Source organism: Mustelus asterias, chromosome 25 (genome assembly GCF_964213995.1).
Source record: "Mustelus asterias chromosome 25, sMusAst1.hap1.1, whole genome shotgun sequence".
Taxonomy (NCBI): Eukaryota; Metazoa; Chordata; class Chondrichthyes; order Carcharhiniformes; family Triakidae; genus Mustelus; species Mustelus asterias.
Window position 1 is genome coordinate 55,319,234 of NC_135825.1, and position 18,928 is coordinate 55,338,161.

General features: G+C 42.4%; 1 protein-coding gene across 7 annotated transcripts in view; it reads left to right on the forward strand.

Annotated features, from left to right (window-relative positions):
* The window catches only part of LOC144479189 (zinc finger protein 76-like), a 75,078-nt gene that overhangs the window by 16,169 nt on the left and 39,981 nt on the right, over positions 1–18,928 (forward strand). For 5 of the 7 annotated variants that reach the window (XM_078197802.1, XM_078197807.1, XM_078197805.1 and 2 more), the window contains 2 exons: positions 15,125–15,210; positions 17,693–17,773. In XM_078197802.1, coding sequence (XP_078053928.1) covers positions 15,135–15,210; positions 17,693–17,773 — 157 coding nt within the window. In that variant the 5' untranslated portion in view covers positions 15,125–15,134. Of the gene's footprint in view, positions 1–1,559; positions 1,674–15,124; positions 15,211–17,692; positions 17,774–18,928 lie in introns of those variants that run through there. The other 2 variants (XM_078197804.1, XM_078197808.1) reach the window with 2 other exon arrangements.

The window sequence follows — 18,928 nt, forward strand, 5'->3', positions numbered from 1 at the left end:
ACTGACAATCCATAAATTGGCTCTTTGGTCTACTGACCTTCATACCTCCTAAGTTCAGTGCTTTTCCCAATTCTATCATGTTTCTATCATCCTCACCATGTTGTACAGTGTCATCACTGACATTGGCACTTCCCATCTCTCTTGCTCAGTTAAAACAGGAGGAAGGAGTTTGGTGCCAATCCTTCTTTGTTAATGTGCAGATATCCTAAATTGTTAATTTGTTGGTCATTAGGGTCTATTTTGGAATTCATCCACGAGAAATTGTCCTTTAAAACCTCCAGCTCCAAGCAATTCAAAGGGGCAAGGTAGTAAATAAGATATGTAAGTCCAAGTGAGGCTCACAGGGTAGATTGACTGGGCTGTAGGCATGTCCTTCTGGTATCCCTGACTATATGCCACTGTACTGGCATCTCTAGTAGGTCTGTCTGGTGGTAGGACAGGATGGTATCGGGGGCATTGTCTATAAGTTATGATTCTGTGAGGATGTTGAGTTTGACTAGTCTGTGAGACAACTCTCCCAAATTTGACCAGTCCCTCGATGTTAGTAATGAGAACTTAGTAGGTTTAAAAGGACTTGTTTTGCCCTTGTAATTTTTGGTGCCTAAGTTGATATTGAGTGGCTTGCTAGGCCATTTCTGAGGGCATTCAACCACATTGCTGTGGGTTTGGAGTCACGTGTAACCAACCCAGCGAAGGATGGCATATTTCCTTCCCTGAAGGACATCAGTGAACCAGATTAGTTTTCACGACATCGACAGTGGTTCCGTGGTCAACGTGATTAAGATGAGCGTTTAATTCCAAATCTTTTATTAATTGAATTTAAATTCCATCAGCTGCTGTGGGGTTTGAACCTGCTTTCCCAGATTATTAGCCTGGGCCTCTTGGGTAACCAGTCCAGTAATATTGCCCCTTATTTTTGGTGGTTTCCCTACCAATTCAGCTTTGAACTATAAATCGCCATCTGAGAGTAGCTTTAGAGTGAGTGTTAATTGAGGCCGAGATTCTTCTCCTTGTGTGACAAGCAGATTGTCTGAAAATGTATTTATAAAATGTTTTTTAAGTTACACTATTAACAAGATATTCTAAAAATGTACCCTGAAAGTTGGTGTTGGACATTTATTTGTTTGTTTGGGGAGGCAGTAGCGTAGCGGTATCATCGCTGGATTTGTAATCCAGAGACCCAGAGTAATGCTGTGGGGACCCGGGTTTGATTCCCATCACAGCAAATGGTGAAATTTGAATTCACTAAAATCTGGAATGAAAAGTCTAGTGATGACCATTAAAACGTTGTTGATTGTCATTTTTTTAAAAACCCATCTGGTTCACTAATGTCCTTTAGGGAAGGAAATCTGCCGTCCTTACCTGGTCTGGCCTACATGTGACTCCAGAGCCACTGCAATGTGGTTGACTCTCAAATGCCCTCAGGGATGGGCAATAAATGCTAGTCCAGCCAGCGACGCCCACATCCCATGAACAAATAAAAAAGTGCATAACTTCCATGTATAAATAATTTAAAATGTTATGAAGGAGGGAGTCATTCAATTCCTTTTGAAATGTGCAAATAGGAAGAATAATTGAAAACAACTTTATTGGGAAAAAGACCAGCTTGTTCGTCAGAGGGTTTCATCACTGGTTTATTCTCACATGATGGATACTAACATGTTGATTAAAAAGTAAGTGATTACCCTTTTAGATGAGTTTTGCACATGTAATCAGACTTAAATAGACACATTCTCTTGTGCTGAAGTTGAAACTTCCCTGTAAAAATATAAAGCTTTATGTTTGGCGAAATGTATGAACTTGGACAGGATGAGGAAAACTTGGCCTGTGAGTCAGGGATAGTATTGAAAACCATGCTTAAACTGCCGGCTCCAAGCGGCATCTCCACATCATGCCCTAACATGAACAGACTGGCGGCTTTTATTTTGATCTGAATATGGTTTGAAACTTCAGTAAAGTAAACTGAAGGTGGAGGTATGAAGTTATGCTGCGAATCACATTGAATTCACTGCGCTGAAAATGATCAGTTGGTCTGTCTGGTCAGTTTATGCTCCACTTGAGACTTCTCAACCCTCCTTCATCAAATTTTGTCTCCATATCTTTCTATCCCTTTCCCCTTTGTGCTTATCCAGATTCCCTGGAAGTATCTATGCAAATTCCACATTCTATCCACTTTCCAAGTAAAGACATTTCTCTTGAATTCCTTATGGGATTTTATTAGTGGCCGTTTTATAGTTACGGCATCTAGTTTCCAACTCCATTGTAAATGGAGGCATCATCTCTCCTCCAGCCTGATGGTAGAACCTCACAATTCTGGAATTATTATTGTAAATCTTTTTTTTCACTTTTACCAATGCCTCCATATCTTTTTTATAATATGTGGACCAGAACTGTTCACAGTCCTTCCAACTGTTGTCTAACCAAGTTTTAACATTACTTCCCTGCTTCTCGATTCTAATCTCCTAGAAGTGAATCCCAGATGTTCATGCATTTCTCATGGCTTGTTTAACTTGCAATGGGGCGGCACAGTAGCACAGTGGTTAGCAGTGCTGCTTCACAGCTCCAGGGACCTGGGTTCGATTCCTGGCTTGGGTCACTGTCTGTGTGGAGTTTGCACATTCTCCTCGTGCCTGCGTGGGTTTCCTCCGGGTGCTCCGGTTTCCTCCCACAGTCCAAAGATGTGCGGGTTAGGTTGATTGGCTGTGCTAAAATTGCCCCTTAGTGTCCTGAGATGCGTAGGTTAGAGGGGTTAGCGGGTAAATATGTAGGGATATGGGGGTAGGGCCTGGGTGGGATTGTGGTCGGTGCAGACTCGATGGGTCAAATGGCCTCTTTCTGCACTGTAGGGTTTCTATGATTTGTGTATTTACTCCCAAACCACTTTGCTCCTATTTCAATTCTTATTAGATCATATGTTGATATGTTGATATGTTGCTGGTGCATTTATTCACACAGTCTTTGTGATTGCTGACCAGCATGGGGCAATTCTGATCTTCCAGGCCTTTTCGATAAAGAAATAACAGTTCTCAAACTAGCAAGTACTCGTGAAAGTGTAGTTCTTTATAGCTGCAATAACCTTGTGCAACTAAATTAAACACTATTTAAAATTGAAATTCTTTACATCAGTTTATTCTGACTTTTCTACATATGTTATACTTTTCTCCCTGTAATTAATAGGAGGCATTAATGCCTTTTTTTCCTTTAAGAGATTTTAAAAAAAAATTAATTAATGATTCCAGGGCCCACTGGCCATTATGAAAAGTGAGAAATCTGCCCCTGTTTGATTGAAAACAGGTTCTGCAGGTTTGCTTTTGGATCATTTGAGATTTAGAATGCTGCAGATTATCTGATCATAAGCAATTGTTGCTGTGATTTTCTAACTTTACATGGAGATCTGCTATCACAAGATGAGCTGTCTCCTCCACAAAGCTAGCAACTACTTATGTCTGAAAATTTGTCTGTGACATATGCCAATTTAACATATTCAACCATCTCTGTTAATAACTCGCTATAATGTGCCTTTTCATCGATTATATATTTTCTCCTTGATTTGATTTATTATTGTCACATGTATTAACATAGCGTGAAAAGTATTGTTTCCTGCGCGCTACACAGACAAAATATGCATACCGTTCATAGAGAAGGAAAGGAGAGCGTGTAGAATGTAGTGTTACAGTCATAGCTAGGGTGTAGAGAAAGATCAACTTAATGCAGGGTAAGTCCATTCAAAAGTCTGACAGCAGCAGGGAAGAAGCTGTTCTTGAGTATGTGACCTCAGACTTTTGTATCTTTTTCCCGAAGGAAGAAGGTGAAAGAGAGAATGATATATGTATATGAAATCACATATATCCTACATCGAGCCTAGTTTTGGTATTTAATGTTTTCAAACTGAGCCTTGTAATTTTTTAATTTGATGATTGTGTACTCAAATCTATGTTTTTATGGAGTTTCGGTAAATAACAAAGAACAGTACAGCACAGGAAACAGGCCCTTCGGCCCTCCAAGCCTGTGCCGCTCCTTGGTCCAACTAGACCAATCGTTTGTATCCCTCCATTCCCAGGCTGCTCATGTGACTATCCAGGTAAGTCTTAAACGATGTCAGCGTGCTTGCCTCCACCACCCTACTTGGCAGCACATTCCAGGCCCCCACCACCCTCTGTGTAAAAAACATCCCTCTAATATCTGAGTTATACTTCGCCCCTCTCACCTTGAGCCCGTGACCCCTCGTGAACGTCACTTCTGATCTGGGAAAAAGCATCCCACCGTTCACCCTATCTATCCCCTTCATAATCTTGTACATCTCTATTAGATCTCCCCTCATTCTCCGTCTTTCCAGGGAGAACAACCCCAGTTTACCCAATCTCTCCTCATAGCTAAGACCCTCCATACCAGGCAACATCCTGGTAAACCTTCTCTGCATTCTCTCTAACGCCTCCACGTCCTTCTGGTAGTGCGGCAACCAGAACTGGAAGCAGTACTCCAAATGTGGCCTAACCAGCGTTCTATACAGCTGCATCATCAGACTCCAGCTTTTATACTCTATACCCCGTCCTATAAAGGCAAGCATACCATATGCCTTCTTCACCACCTCCTCCACCTGTGTTGCCACCTTCAAGGATTTGTGGACTTGCACACCTAGGTCCCTCTGTGTTTCTATACTCCTGATGACTCTGCCATTTATTGTATAACTCCTCCCTACATTATTTCTTCCAAAATGCATCACTTCGCATTTATCGGATTAAACTCCATCTGCCACCTCTCCGCCCAATTTTCCAGCCTATCTATATCCTGCTGTATTGCCCGACAATGCTCTTCGCTATCCGCAATTCCAGCCATCTTCGTGTCATCTGCAAACTTGCTGATTACACCAGTTACACCTTCTTCCAAATCATTTATATATATCACAAATAGCAGGGGTCCCAGTACAGAGCCCTGCGGAACACCACTGGTCACAGACCTCCAGCCGGAAAAAGACCCTTCGACCACTACCCTCTGTCTCCTATGGCCAAGCCAGTTCTCCACCCATCTAGCCACTTCTCCTTGTATCCCATGAGCCTTAACCTTCTTAACCAACCTGCCATGTGGGACTTTGTCAAATGCCTTACTGAAATCCATATAGACGACATCCATGGCCCTTCCTTCATCAACCGTTTTTGTCACTATTAAACAACTATTAAACAACAAGGTTATCTTTGCTTCCGGTCCACAACAACGAAAACATAATTAGTGACAGTCTGTAACACTTTACTGAACACTTTGAAAGGATGGATTCAGATGTTTAGAAAATAAGGACATATATTATATGGCATTTAATACATCAATTATATTTTTCTGCTTGCAAGATGAATAAAAGTATTGACTAATATTACTGCGGTAATATTTTTAAATAGGAAAACAGGGAGCAGCAAATGGGAAGAATGTTTAATGTGAGAATAATAGACACTCTACAAGTCCAACTGTGTTTTGTTCATACACGTTACTGGTACAGCTGCATTTGAACACTCTTATGCACCATATCATTTATTTACGATGTATCTTCCAGCCGCGTAAAATGTATGATTACAAAAATAAATAAATACTGGGGAAAAACACACATTGACCTGGTTTTAATAGCCCAGGACTGTTTCCTTTTTGTATGTTAATATAAATTCAGTCACTTTGAGAATTGTATATCCGAGAAATGATTGTGGTTTGCGTGTATGAATGTGTAACACATTCAAATGAATGAAACTTCTTTCCTGCTAAGAAGAGTTTAAATAAATGGGTCAATGTCTACATTACAATAACTGAAGAGTGTTATGTTGAGCAACAATCACAGACAGGGATTTATAACCTATCTATGTTAAGGTTTGAAAGATTTATTTAATGTCAGATGCTTTCTGGTTTCCCATTTGTAATTAGGTTAGCATTTCTTAATTTTCACCCCGACTACTACCACATAGCAATCTTACTGGTAGCAATATTTATATAACAATTAAGAGTACTTGTACACACTGTAATTATGTCATCAATTTCAAAATCAAGCAAAACATTAGAAAATGTTTATGTATAGAATATTAATCATTAGTTGTTGAGGGACATGGAGTTCTTGTCTAGGGAGAGGGAGGAGCTGGATTCAGATCTTCACCCAAGCCAGGCCAAACAGGATAAAGGATGCAAATAGTCCAACTTGAGATCTACTTCAAAGTTTATATCTACTTATTAGCGAGTTATAAATCAACAGTTGTTCATGTGTCATATGTAATTACTCTAATATTATAACTGAGAGCTGGATTATATCTTGTCAAATCTTAAGCTGACAGTAGTTGTGTATATAATTCTTCAGTTGGCGATGTAAATCTAAACCGATTTGTTGGATTTTTAAAAATAAATTCCTAGAATGTGAGAGTTACTGCCATGCTGGCAATTATTGCCCATCCCTAATTGCCTGAAGTGGTGGTGGCTGGCCAGCATTTATTGCCTATCCCTATTTGCCCATGTGAAGGTGAGCTGCCTTCTTGAAAAGTTGCAGTACAACTGAGTGGCTTGCTAGGCCATTTCAGAGGGCAGTTGAGTCAACCACTTTGCTGTAGCTCTGGAGTCACATGTAAACCAGACCAGGTAAGGACGGCAGATTTCCTTCCCTAAAGGACACTAGTGAACTAGATGGGTCTTTCCTACAATGGTTTCATGGTCAGATCATTTTTATTGAATTCAAATTCCACCATCTGCCGTGGTGGGATTTGAACCTAGGTCACCAGAACATTAGCTGAGTTTCTGGATAAATAACACCACTAGGCCATCACCCCCCCTGTTAGGGAAGGAACAATGATAGATATTTAAGTCGCGAGGTGTTGCAAGTGGTGATGTGCCCATGCTCCTGCTTCCCTGGTAGAGCTTCGTGACATTAAAGGGACCTTGATACGATGCGGCAGTGAATCCTGTAGATGATGCACACTGCAAACATGATGCACTGGTGGCGGAGAGTAAATATTTAAGGTGGACGTATTAGTGAGAGGCAACATGGTTTTGTGAAGGGGAGGTCGTGTCTCACGAACTTGATCGAGTTTTTCGAGGAAGTGACGAAGATGATTGATGAGGGTAGGGCAGTGGATGTTGTCTACATGGACTTCAGTAAGGCCTTTGACAAGGTCCCTCATGGCAGACTGGTGCAGAAGGTGAAGTCGCATGGGATCAGAGGTGAGCTGGCAAGGTAGATACAAAACTGGCTCGGTCAAAGAAGACAGAGGGTAGCAGTGGAAGGGTGCATTTCTGAATGGAGGGCTGTGACAAGTGGCATTCCTCCGGGATCAGTGCTGGGACCTTTGCTGTTTGTAATATCTATAAATGATTTGGAGGAAAATGTAACCGGATTGATTAGTAAGTTTGCCGACGACACAAAGGTTGGTGGATTTGCGGATAGCGATGAGGACCATCAGAGGATATGGCAGGATATAGATCAGTTGGAGACTTGGGCTGAGAGATGGCAGATGGAGTTTAATCCGGACAAATGTGAGGTAATGCATTTTGGAAGATCTAATACAGATTGGAAATATACAGCACAGGCAGAACCCTTAAGAGTATTGATAGGCAAAGGGATCTGGGTGTACAGGTACACAGGTCACTGAAAGTGGCAATGCAGGTGGAGAAGGTAGTCAAGAAGACATAGAGCATGCTTGCCTTCATCGACCGGGGTATTGAGTTTAAAAATTGGCAAGTCATGTTGCAGCTTTATAGAACCTTAGTTACCAGAAGGATGTGGAGGCTTTGGAGAGGGTACAGGAAAGATTTACCAAGATGTTGCCTGGTATGGAGGGCATTAGCTATGAGGAGAGGTTGGAGAAACTTGGTTTGTTCTCACTGGAGCGACGGAGGTTGAGGGGAGACCTGATAGAAGTCTACAAGATTATGAGAGGCATGGACAGAATGGATATTCAGAAGCTTTTTCCCAGGGTGGAAGAGTCAATTACTAGGGGGCACAGGTTTAAGGTGCGAGGGGAAAGATTTAAAGGAGATGTACGAGGCAGATTTTTTACACAGAGAGTAGTGGGTGCCTGGTACTCGTTGCTGGGGGAGGTAGTGGAAGCGGATACGGTAGTGACTTTTAAGGGGCATCTTGACATGAATAGGATGGGAATAGAGGGATATGGTCCCCGGAAGGGTAGGGGTTTTTAGTTCAGTCAGGCAGCATGGTCGGTGCAGGCTTGGAGGGCCGAAGGGCCTGTTCCTGTGCTGTAATTTTCTTTGTTCTTTGTGATGGATGGGTTGCAAATCAAATAGGCTGCTTTGACCTGGATGGTACTGAGCTTCTTGAGTGCTGTTTGAGTTGCACTCATCCAGTGAAGTGGAGAGTATTCCATCACATTCCTGACTGTGCCTTGCATACAGTGGAGAGTTTTCCTTCTGATTCCCATTGGCTTCCAATTTTACATGGAATGCCGTCATTCTATTGGTATTTTGGAGATTGCATTTTGTCATTTTATTTTGAGAGAAAGGGAACCAATAAGCCTACCTCCTGAATAAAACGGTGCTATGAATAAACTGGCATCCTCGCTAATTATTCAGACAAGAGATTGGAAAGCTTTGTAGGCAATTAAATTGAAATCCGGTTCCACTATCCCTCCCAGAGAAATCTGTACAAGCAAATTGCAAGTAGTCTAAATGGATTCATGCACAAATTGGCAAAATTTTCACCAGCTTGTGAAGAGAAGGGGAGCTCTCTTTGGAAGGGTCTGAGGGTCTTCTGATAAACAGCCCTGTGTTGGGCTGAACCAGGAGCAGTGCCTTTGCGCTAGAGCAACAAGTGCTATAAAACTCAGCAAGCCTGGCAGCATCTGTGGAGAGAAACAGTTTAAAATTGAGTCTGATATGGAACATAATAATGGAGTTGTGTCAGCCACTTCATGGCGAACTGGAATCTCAAACCAGGCGATGTCAGCCCTCCCAGTGCCACTGAAGATCACTGTCACCTTATCCTTTGCCACAGCTACTTCCTTCCAGGGAGGAGCTGGCGGAATTACATTGTGCTGCAGTTTGTCACCCACAGAACTATACGGGAGGTGACGGGTTTGCCTGAGGCAGGATGAAAGGAAATGTGAGTTTGCAATGCTCCCAAAGGTGCTTGGCACTATTGAGTCACCAAGGTGGCTGTGGCCCTCCCATGTCAACAGGGGATGATGCAACAACTGCGAGGGCTACCATTCTGTCAAATGTTGGAAGGGTCTGAGAGGGTCTTCTCAGAGCAACAGCCGTGTGTTGGGCTGAACCAGGAGCAGTGCCTTTGCTCTAGAACGACAAGTGCTATAAAAATTCAGCAAGCCTGGCAGCATCTGTGGAGAGAAACAGTTTAAAATTTTGAGTCTGATCACACCAAGAAGTTAATCTCTCTGAATGCCCATTATCCTGGAAGCAGCCATGATGCCTTAATCCTTCAGAAGTCTACACTACTCACTATCTTGGGGCCTCCAAGGAAGACTGAAGGCTATGTATGGCTTCTGAACCCCTACCAGCCTCACATCACAAGGTCAGAGGGCTGTTACAATACCAAATAAGCCCCCAATTGTTACAATCCCAGACAAGACTCCTAATTCTTATGATCTCGATAGAGCCTAGTAATGTTTTAGCTTTTTTAGAATCCGAAAACCTAAATATTTAGTAAAAGAATGAAGCTGCAAGGTTCACATTTGAAAGCAAAATAATTTTACTACACAAAAATCAAAGTTTATGAATGCTAAGAAATACACCCCATCTTAAATAGTTCCGTTAACAGTAAAAGTATAATGAATTTAGTTACTTCTAATCTAAATTAAACTCCTTAAATCACCTTTCCTTCTAAATGCATCGGACTTATAGCCCCCTAGTCAGTTACTTACCAAAATTGGAAGATAAGCCACTTGTTTGAGTACTGCTTTAAAGATTCATATAAATTTGAGATTTCTTGGACCTTGCACTTCAGGCAAGCATTCCCCTTCATATCTCCTCAAGCCATCCTATGGTTGCAAACTTCCCATCCAGCACTGGTTTCTCTCGTGTCTTAAATGTAGTTATCTCGGGTCAAACTCTCCTGGTTCTATTATTCCCTTTCTGTGGAGTTTTGTTCTAAAACGGTTACTGCAGACATTCAACTCACTGTTAGGGCTCCTTCAGCTAACAAAAGTTTAAAATTTCTTAGCGTACACATAAAATTTCAACACAACTCCGTTTGAGAAAGGTATTTTCTCTTCTGCAACCAACTTGTTCTAAAGCCTACTAAACTGTTCAAGTACAGAATCACGCTCCTGTAATTAACTTCTGGTGACTTTTTGTCTCTGTCGTTTATCTCCCAGGCAACTTGGTCACATGATAATTTACTGGAGGCTAGGTAGTTTAGTAGAAATCATTTTCTAGAGGAATGTATTTCTTCAAGGGACTGTCATCACAGCACAAAATATAGGTTTTATCTCCCAAAAGCACACGGGCTATCACAGGGCTGTTAATGAAAACAATGGAACCACAGAACACCGTAGATCAAGCCAGCAACCTACAGCAAATTCATGCCAAGATCACTTAGTGGGGCGGAACTCTCTGCTGTATGTGTCTGAGAGGGTCTTCATATGTATGGTAGTGTACTGTACCCTCCACAAGCTCCATATTATGAGGATCAAACCAGTACCCTGGGATCAGAAGTTCACTTTGAGGGTAGAGGGGGAACATAGAACATTACACAGCAGTACAGGTCCTTCGGCCCTCAATGTTGCGCCGACCAGTGGAACCAATCTAAAGCCCCTCTAATCTACACTATTCCAATATCATCCATATGTTTATCCAATAACCATTTGAATGCTCTTAATGTTGACGAGTCCACCACTGCTGCAGGCAGAGCATTCCACGCCCTTACTACTCTCTGAGTAAAGAACCTACCTCTGACATCTGTCCTATATCTCTCACCCCTCAATTTAAAGCTATGTCCCCTCGTGCTAGCCATCACCATCCGAGGAAAAAGGCTCTCACTATCCATCCTATCTAATCCTCTGATCATCTTGTATGCCTCTATTAAGTCACCTCTTAACCTTCTTCTCTCTAATGAAAACAACCTCAAGCCCCTTAGCCTTTCCTCATACGATTTTCCCACCATACCAGGCAACATCCTGGTAAATCTCCTCTGCACCTTTTCCAACACTTCCACATCTTTCCTATAATGCAGTGACCAGAACTGTACGCAATACTCCAAATGCGGCCGCACCAGAGTTTTGTACAGTTGCAGCATGACCTCCTGGCTCCGAAACTCAATCCCTCTACCAATAAAAGCTAACACACCATACGCCGCCTTAACAACCCTATCAACCTGGGTGCCAACTTTCAGGGATCTATGCACATGGACACCCAGATCCCTCTGTTCATCCACACTACCAAGTATCTTACCATTAGCCCAGTACTCTGTAATCCTGTTACTCCTTCCAAAGTGAATCACCTCACACTTTTCCACATTAAACTCCATTTGCCACCTCTCAGCCCAGCTCTGCAGCTTATCTATGTCCCTCTCTATCCTGCCACTTCCCTCCGCACTGTCTACAACTCCACCGACTTTAGTGTCATCCGCAAATTTACTAACCCATCCTTCCACGCCCTCATCCAGGTCATTTATAAAAATGACAAACAGCAGTGGCCCCAAAACAGATCCTTGCGGTACACCACTAGTAACTGAACTCCAGGATGAATATTTCCCATCAACCACCACCCTCTGTTTTCTTACAGCTAGCCAATTCCTGATCCAAACCACTCAATCACCCTCAATCCCATGTGTCCGTATTTTCTGCAAAAGCTTACCATGGGGAACCTTATCAAACGCTTTGCTGAAATCCATATACAGCACATCAACCTCTTTACCCTCATCCACCTCTTTGGTCACCTTCTCAAAGAACTCCATAAGGTTTGTGAGGCACGACCTACCCTTCACAAAACCGTGCTGACTATCCCTAATCAAATTATTCCTTTCTAGGTGATTATAAATCCTATCTCTTATAATCCTTTCCAATACTTTGCCCACAACAGAAGTAAAGTTCACCGGTCTATAATTACTAGGGTTGTCCCTACTCCCCTTCTTGAACAAGGGGACAACATTCGATATCCTCCAGTCTTCTGGCACTGTTCCTGTAGACAATGACGACACAAAGATCACTTCTGTTGACTCACCTGCAACATGGACCATCCCTCAAAATACATCCATTTCTGATTTCCCACCAGAAAGTTTCCATGTCAATATCATAAAGTTAAAGCTTAAAGTAAAGTTTATTCATTAGTCACAAATAAGGCTTACATTAAGACTGCAGTGAAGTTACTGTGAAATTCCTCTAGTTGCCACCTGTTCAGGTCAATGTACCTAATCAGTACATCTTTCAGACTGTGGGAGGAAACCTGAGCACCCGGAGGAAACCCACGCAGACGGGAGAATGTACAGACCCAGCACAGACAGTGACCCAAGCCAGGAATCGAACCCGGTTCCCCTGGCGCTGTGAGGCAGCAGTGCTACCCACTGTGCCACCGTGCCGCCTCATTTGATAAAGGCCAAAGAAATAACCTGAACACACAATCTTCATCCTGCAGTACATCAATAGTGCAAAAAGACACTCGTATATAGTCTTTGTGCTCATCTTCTGGGTGCCTTTTCCTGGCCTAGTGCACTAAGACAGTAAAAGATGAAGTCACATATGACTAGTGGCTACTCTTCCCTTTGAGGAGGAGGAGAGCTGACTGTGGTGATTTAACCTGAGGATGACCACACTTCAGACAAGGGGCAAGGTTGAGAGAGCAGGGCCTTAATGAAAAACCTCAAGTTGGTAGAGGAATTGAACCCGTGCAGTTGGCGCCGCTCTGCATCACTAACCAGCTGTCCAGCCAACTGACCCCCCAGAGAACATGTACACAATTTATGGTTCTCAAAGGGTTAAACCTGAGATCCCATTACAGGCTGAAAGTGTTTATAGTCTAATGCAGCCTTGTAAATAGACTCTGCAGTCAAGAGCTTCAACAAGTCTTTTTAGTTTGATTGCTGAATAAACATGCTAGCCCAGTGACTGCAGCATGGCTGGTGGAAGGCTGCTGATTTTCATTGAGGGTGACTCTTGCATCTCGAACTTGAGGGCCCACCTTTGGACTGTACTATCTAGACGTGAGTGGAAGCAGTGTGGGTCGGCTGGTTGAGAGAACCCAGCAAGATTAGTGGCAGTGTAGGAAGCTCCACAGAGCCGCTGCCTCAGCCTCAGATGGTGTCTCAACAGAGCTTGTAATCACCTGGAGCACAGATTGCTGGACTAATGTGAGAGCTTGTTTTGCTACGATGGCAGCAGAGACAGATGTGAATGCAGCAGGCTAAGCCTGCATTTCAACAGCTAGTGATAACATGACATCTGCCAAAGTTGCCACTGAAGCACAGATATGTGGACAGGACTCTGCCTGTGCTGTAATGGAAGTTGGCAGAGCACACTCCATCATGGGTCAGTCTGGCAGCACTGCCATGGAAACACCAACCAGTACCATGCAGGAATGGAATCAAAGCTCCTTGTGATGCCCAGTGCCACGGTGCAGCAGAACTCCTCTATACTGTAGTGACACAAGGCTATCTGGCATACTTGCCAATGTTCTAAGCATCTCGGTATAAGTGTTCATCTCCTGTAGACCGCTGCAATGAGATCTTCATCTGAGTACCCTGTAGCAGAACTCTTAATCTTGAATACTGGGTATTCACATATGAGCTGCCCCATCCCCTGACTAGGATGTAGCCCACTCACTTCAGATCATGACACTAGAGTTTCCAGGTACTGCTTCCTTCAGTTTTGAATGCAAAATAGCATTTTTCCAAATAGGTTTTCCACACTTAGACAATACCGATCAGTGTAATTGTCAACCTACCTTCGTAGGACAGAGTCCTGTGATCAGTCATTGTAATAAAAATACAGCTACTGCATAAGATAGTACCTAATAATGATATCTGAAGTCATCACAACCTGATGTTCCTTGACTACTCAGCAGGCTTGCCCCAAAGTTCCAGAAATTTCCAACAAAGTTGGTTTCAGAAGTGCTCCACCTGATGAAAATACTGGGGACAGGAAAAACAAATTTCCACTAGGGATGAATCCTGATGTCAGAAGACAGATATGTGGGCTCCCAATCCAATTCTAATCTGAACTTTTCCCTTCCTGTGGGTAGATCGTATGGGCTCACTTTTATACAGGAGGTTTAAATTGCCATGAGAAAAACCAGGTTTTGGTGATTCCCAACCTCATTCCTGACTCCAGGGTGGCACAAAACCAGATCCATAATGTTCAAATACATTCAGTCACTTTGACTCGCTTGAGCGGGCTATTGGAGCGGGCTTTTGGAACTGCTACCAGTCCATGGTACTCTGGACAGTATCCTCACCGCATGTTCTTTCTCAAGGTCAGCCCAGAGGGCTTCTTGCCTATGGGGGGGAAACATAGCTTCGCTCCTGTCTTCAACCTCCCAGCAGAATGCATACGGTACATCATCGCTGAATGTGGAGCTCTCTCGTTCTCTCAGTGCGATATAACTTCCCTGTGAATGGTCAAAGGCAATAATCCTGCAGTGCATTGCTGTAACTCCCTTTCATCAGGATAGTGCCTGTCAATATGGGATGCTGTCTGGAAGACATGCTTTCTGCATCTCCAGCCCCCTGGACTGAGCAGGAACACCCGCACTGAAATAGAGACCAGGGCTATCCGGGGGGCTGCAGTTTTCCATGAACAAAATGGAGACCAGGGCTATCCGGGGGCTGCAGCTTTCCATGAACAAAATGGAGACCAGGGCTATCCGGGGGCTGCAGCTTTCCATGCCACAATGGCACTCATGATGTGGGTAAAGCAGGTTTCTGTTTTGCCCTCCCTGTTTCCAAGGGGCTGCAGGGACGCGCCCAACTACGATCCCTCTGTCCAAAAATCAGGGTGGTTGAATGTCGCACTCTATGTCCATCATATTAAAATTATGTTTCCAAATCTTGTATATTCTGCCTGTATGTACTTTATGTCGTATTTAAAAATTCCCTGCGTACTTCCTTATGCTTTTGTAGTGTGAAATTATGATGAAGACGCTGTATGCATTAAGTTGTTCGTATTTACTATTGATTGATACTAGTGCTTTGTCATTGTTTTAGATTGAACTAGATGATGGAGAGCCTGAGCCTACAGGCAGTGACTCTTACAGATGGATCTACAGCCTACATTCAACATACACTGAAAGGTGAGCACCCAGTGATGAATTAGAAATAACAAAGCAATGGTCAAACATGTAGCACCAGGGAGTGTTGGGATGGAGGTTCAATTTCTCACTCTCCTAAGTTGCCAGTATCATTCCTCCTTGTGCGGCATTGAACAAAGGCTAGGCGTCTCTCCAGAGCAGAGTCAATCTCTGCCAAAGAGTGCCATAGATGGTGACCTGGAGAAGGTTAACTGTCCATGAGATGCACAAGGCCAAGATCAGCAAATAGAAGTGGAGCTGGGGTACAAGTGTGAAGAATATAAACAGGAGAATTAATATTTACATATACTGGATAGACACTTTCAAAATATACATGTTTATTACATTTAAATTGTACAATTTCTGGAGAAAAATAAGTAAGCAGAGGAACATTGTGGGGAGGGGTGCACATGAAAATCTCCTTTAGTTCAATCCTAAGGTTTAAACAGAATTGTTAAAGCAAGTACCATGACTTTTCTTTTGAAAAAAATCTTTTGAAGTTCCTTTCATTGTGCTTTCCTACTAAATACTGCATCTCATTTTGCAAGATCAGCTGTTATTACATCACCCAGCAGCACATACTGAGTTACAACGTCTGCAACTATTGTAGAATAATTTGTTTATTAAAAGTCTTGTAGCACAGTGGGAAGAGTCCCTACCTCGGGGCTGGAAGCTTTAGGTTTAAGCTCCACTTCAGAGCTTGATGGCTACGGAAGGTGCATTCATAACGTGGCCAAACAGATTGATTACCAGCCTGTAAATCCTTCCAACACGCCTGATGGTACGTGGTAAAGAGCGGGAGAGTTTCCTGATCTCCACACTGCAAAAGGCAACGGCAAACCACTGCAGCACTTTGCCAAGCATAATCATGGACCAATCCAATGGAAGTACACAGTTGCCAATGCCCTCTTAAAACACGGTACTTGAAGGAGGAAGATTATCTATTAAATTTAATATAATTTACAAACTTTTAGTTTTCCCAGTAACTGGGATGTAGAAATTGACTAAGCCAAATGAGTAATCTATAATCGATCTCTCAGAATGTCATGCTATTCACGGTAGCACAGTGGTTAGCACTGCTGCTTCACAGCTCCAGGGTCCTGGGTTCGATTCCCGGCTCGGGTCACTGTCTGTGTGGAGTTTGCACATTCTCCTCGTGTCTGCGTGGGTTTCCTCCGGGTGCTCCGGTTTCCTCCCACAGTCCAAAGATGTGCGGGTTAGGTTGATTGGCCAGGTTAAAAATTGCCCCTTAGAGTCCTGGGATGTGTAGGTTAGAGGGATTAGCGGGTAAATATGTGGGGGTAGGGCCTGGGTGGGATTGTGGTCGGTGCAGACTCGATGGGCCGAATGGCCTCCTTCTGCACTGTAGGGTTTCTATGTTCTATGTTCTTTCTATTCAGCTGTATTATTGGCTAGATTTTCTTTCAAATACTTGTTCCTAATATCTACTACAAGACTCTACCTTTTTGCAGTTTTTAAGGTAAAATGTATCTCATTATTTAAAACACTATATTAGACTGGGGAAAATGCTAGAATCCGTTATTAGGGAAGTGATAATAGGGCACTTGGAAAACCAAACTATAATCAGGCAGAGTCGAGATGGTTTTATCAAAGGGAAATCGTGTTTGATGAATCTGATTTTTTTTGTGGAGATATAGCTAGCAGGGTAAGTATAGGGGAACCAGTGGATGTAATGTGTTTGAGTTTTCAAAAGGCACTTGATTAAATGCCAAACGAAGGATTGTTTACACAAGTTAAGAATTCACGAGGTGACAGAAAACAAATTAGGAATAAACGGGTCGTTTTCAGGTTCTCAGGCTAGTACTAATGGGTTGTTGCATCCATCATTGCTGGGGCCTTGGCTACTTACAATCTATCTGAATGACTTGAATGAAGAAACTCGTGTATCCCAAGTTTGCTGACAATATGAAGTTAGATGGGCAAAAAGTTGTCAAGAGGACACAGAATCTGAAAAAAGATACAAATAGGTTAAGTGAGTGTGCAAGAAGGTATAATATGGGAAAATATGATGTCGTTTAAAGATTGGAAGAATAATAAAACAGAATATTTCTTAAAAGATGAGAACCTATTAAATTCCAGGAATTTGTGTGTTCTTGTCTGGTAACACAAGGTTACCAATTAGGTAGCAAATGGTATGATAACCTTTATTGAAAGGGGTCGATGTACAAAAGAAGCTTTGCTTCAGTTACAAAGGGCTTTACTGAAACCACAGCTGGGGTACTATGCACATTTTGTTTCCTTGCCCTTGAGGGGGTGTGACAAAAGTTCACTAGCTTGATTTCTGAGATGAGAGGGCTGTCTGAAGAAGAGAGATTAAGTAGAATGGGCCCTGTAACCTATCGAGTTTGGAAGAAGAAGAGGTGATCTCGTTAAAATTTAAAGTTTCTGGGAAGGTTTAAGAGGGTAGATGCAGAGAGAAACTTTTTATCCTGACAATGTGTTGATTTTTGAATATATTTAACAGATGCAAAGCTGGTTGAGGGGCAAACTATTCAGCTGGAAGATGGTACAACAGCCTACATCCAACAAGTTACAGTACATAAAGGTAACAATGGCAGTTACAGGCAATGGCAAATACTAAACATATGTCCAGAGTATGAATGAGAGTCTGTCTGATTTGGAAGAGTACAGGTGCATTTTATATACAGTAATGTCTACTCTACTGGGCATGCCAACGTTTGTGTTTTCAGTCAGGTCGGGTTGCAACTTTGTCATTGTCCTCCTGCTGCGTGAAGCAATTGCGGATATGTTTTTGCTCATTTTGCTGACAAATATATTGGGATAAGGTTTGCATTCTGGCCTTAAGAGTTTGACACACAAGAAGCAGTTCAACCAAGACTATCTCCACAAAGTAATGCCACTTTTATTTATAAGAGGCACAATAATGATATTCCCTGAAATGGTAATCTATTACAAAGACAATATAGGAATGGGCTTTTTGATGTTCAGCCTTTTAACTTATTACAAATTTGTTCCTTTAAGTAGCCAGATCAAGTCACAGAGTTTTTCAAACAACGGTTTATTCCAGCTATATAGCAAGGATTCTGGAAAGCCAGTTAGTGACCAACCAGAGTACAGGATTCAGGAATACACAGGTAGATATACTTTCAAATTCGATTGAGTAATTAATATATACCAATCAAAGTATGGGAGTTATTTCTATTCACTCACAACTATTGATTAGGGTTACATCATGCATCAGATACAAATGTTAAACAGCAATCAGCACCATTGCACGCCTGCTTTATTATCAGCATGAGGATTTAATCATGTTAGCTGACATTATTGACGTCTTGGCTTGAGTCTTAATTTATAGATATCAATTGCCTCTCCCATGTCCAGATATCTGATTTAATGAATTCTTTCAGACTAAGCATAAATAAATAAACCTATATTATCCCTCCCTATATTATTTGAAGGCCATGCCTGTCATTTGGACAGGCTAGCCTCGTCTCACTGCGAGATTTCTGTTTGAAAAAAAACAGCCCACAGTTTGGTGCCCTGGTGTACTTGTCCTGCAGTTAAACTGTGTTTGCTTTTTCTGATCGACTGCACAGTTTAACTCTTTCACTTAATATGATTATTAATATGGCGACTAGTCCTCTTCAGTTCCGCTGAGTATAATTATTAGTATAGCTACTATGCCCCTTCAGAGTTATTTGAAGCATGAACACACAATGGGATACAAACAGGTACGGGT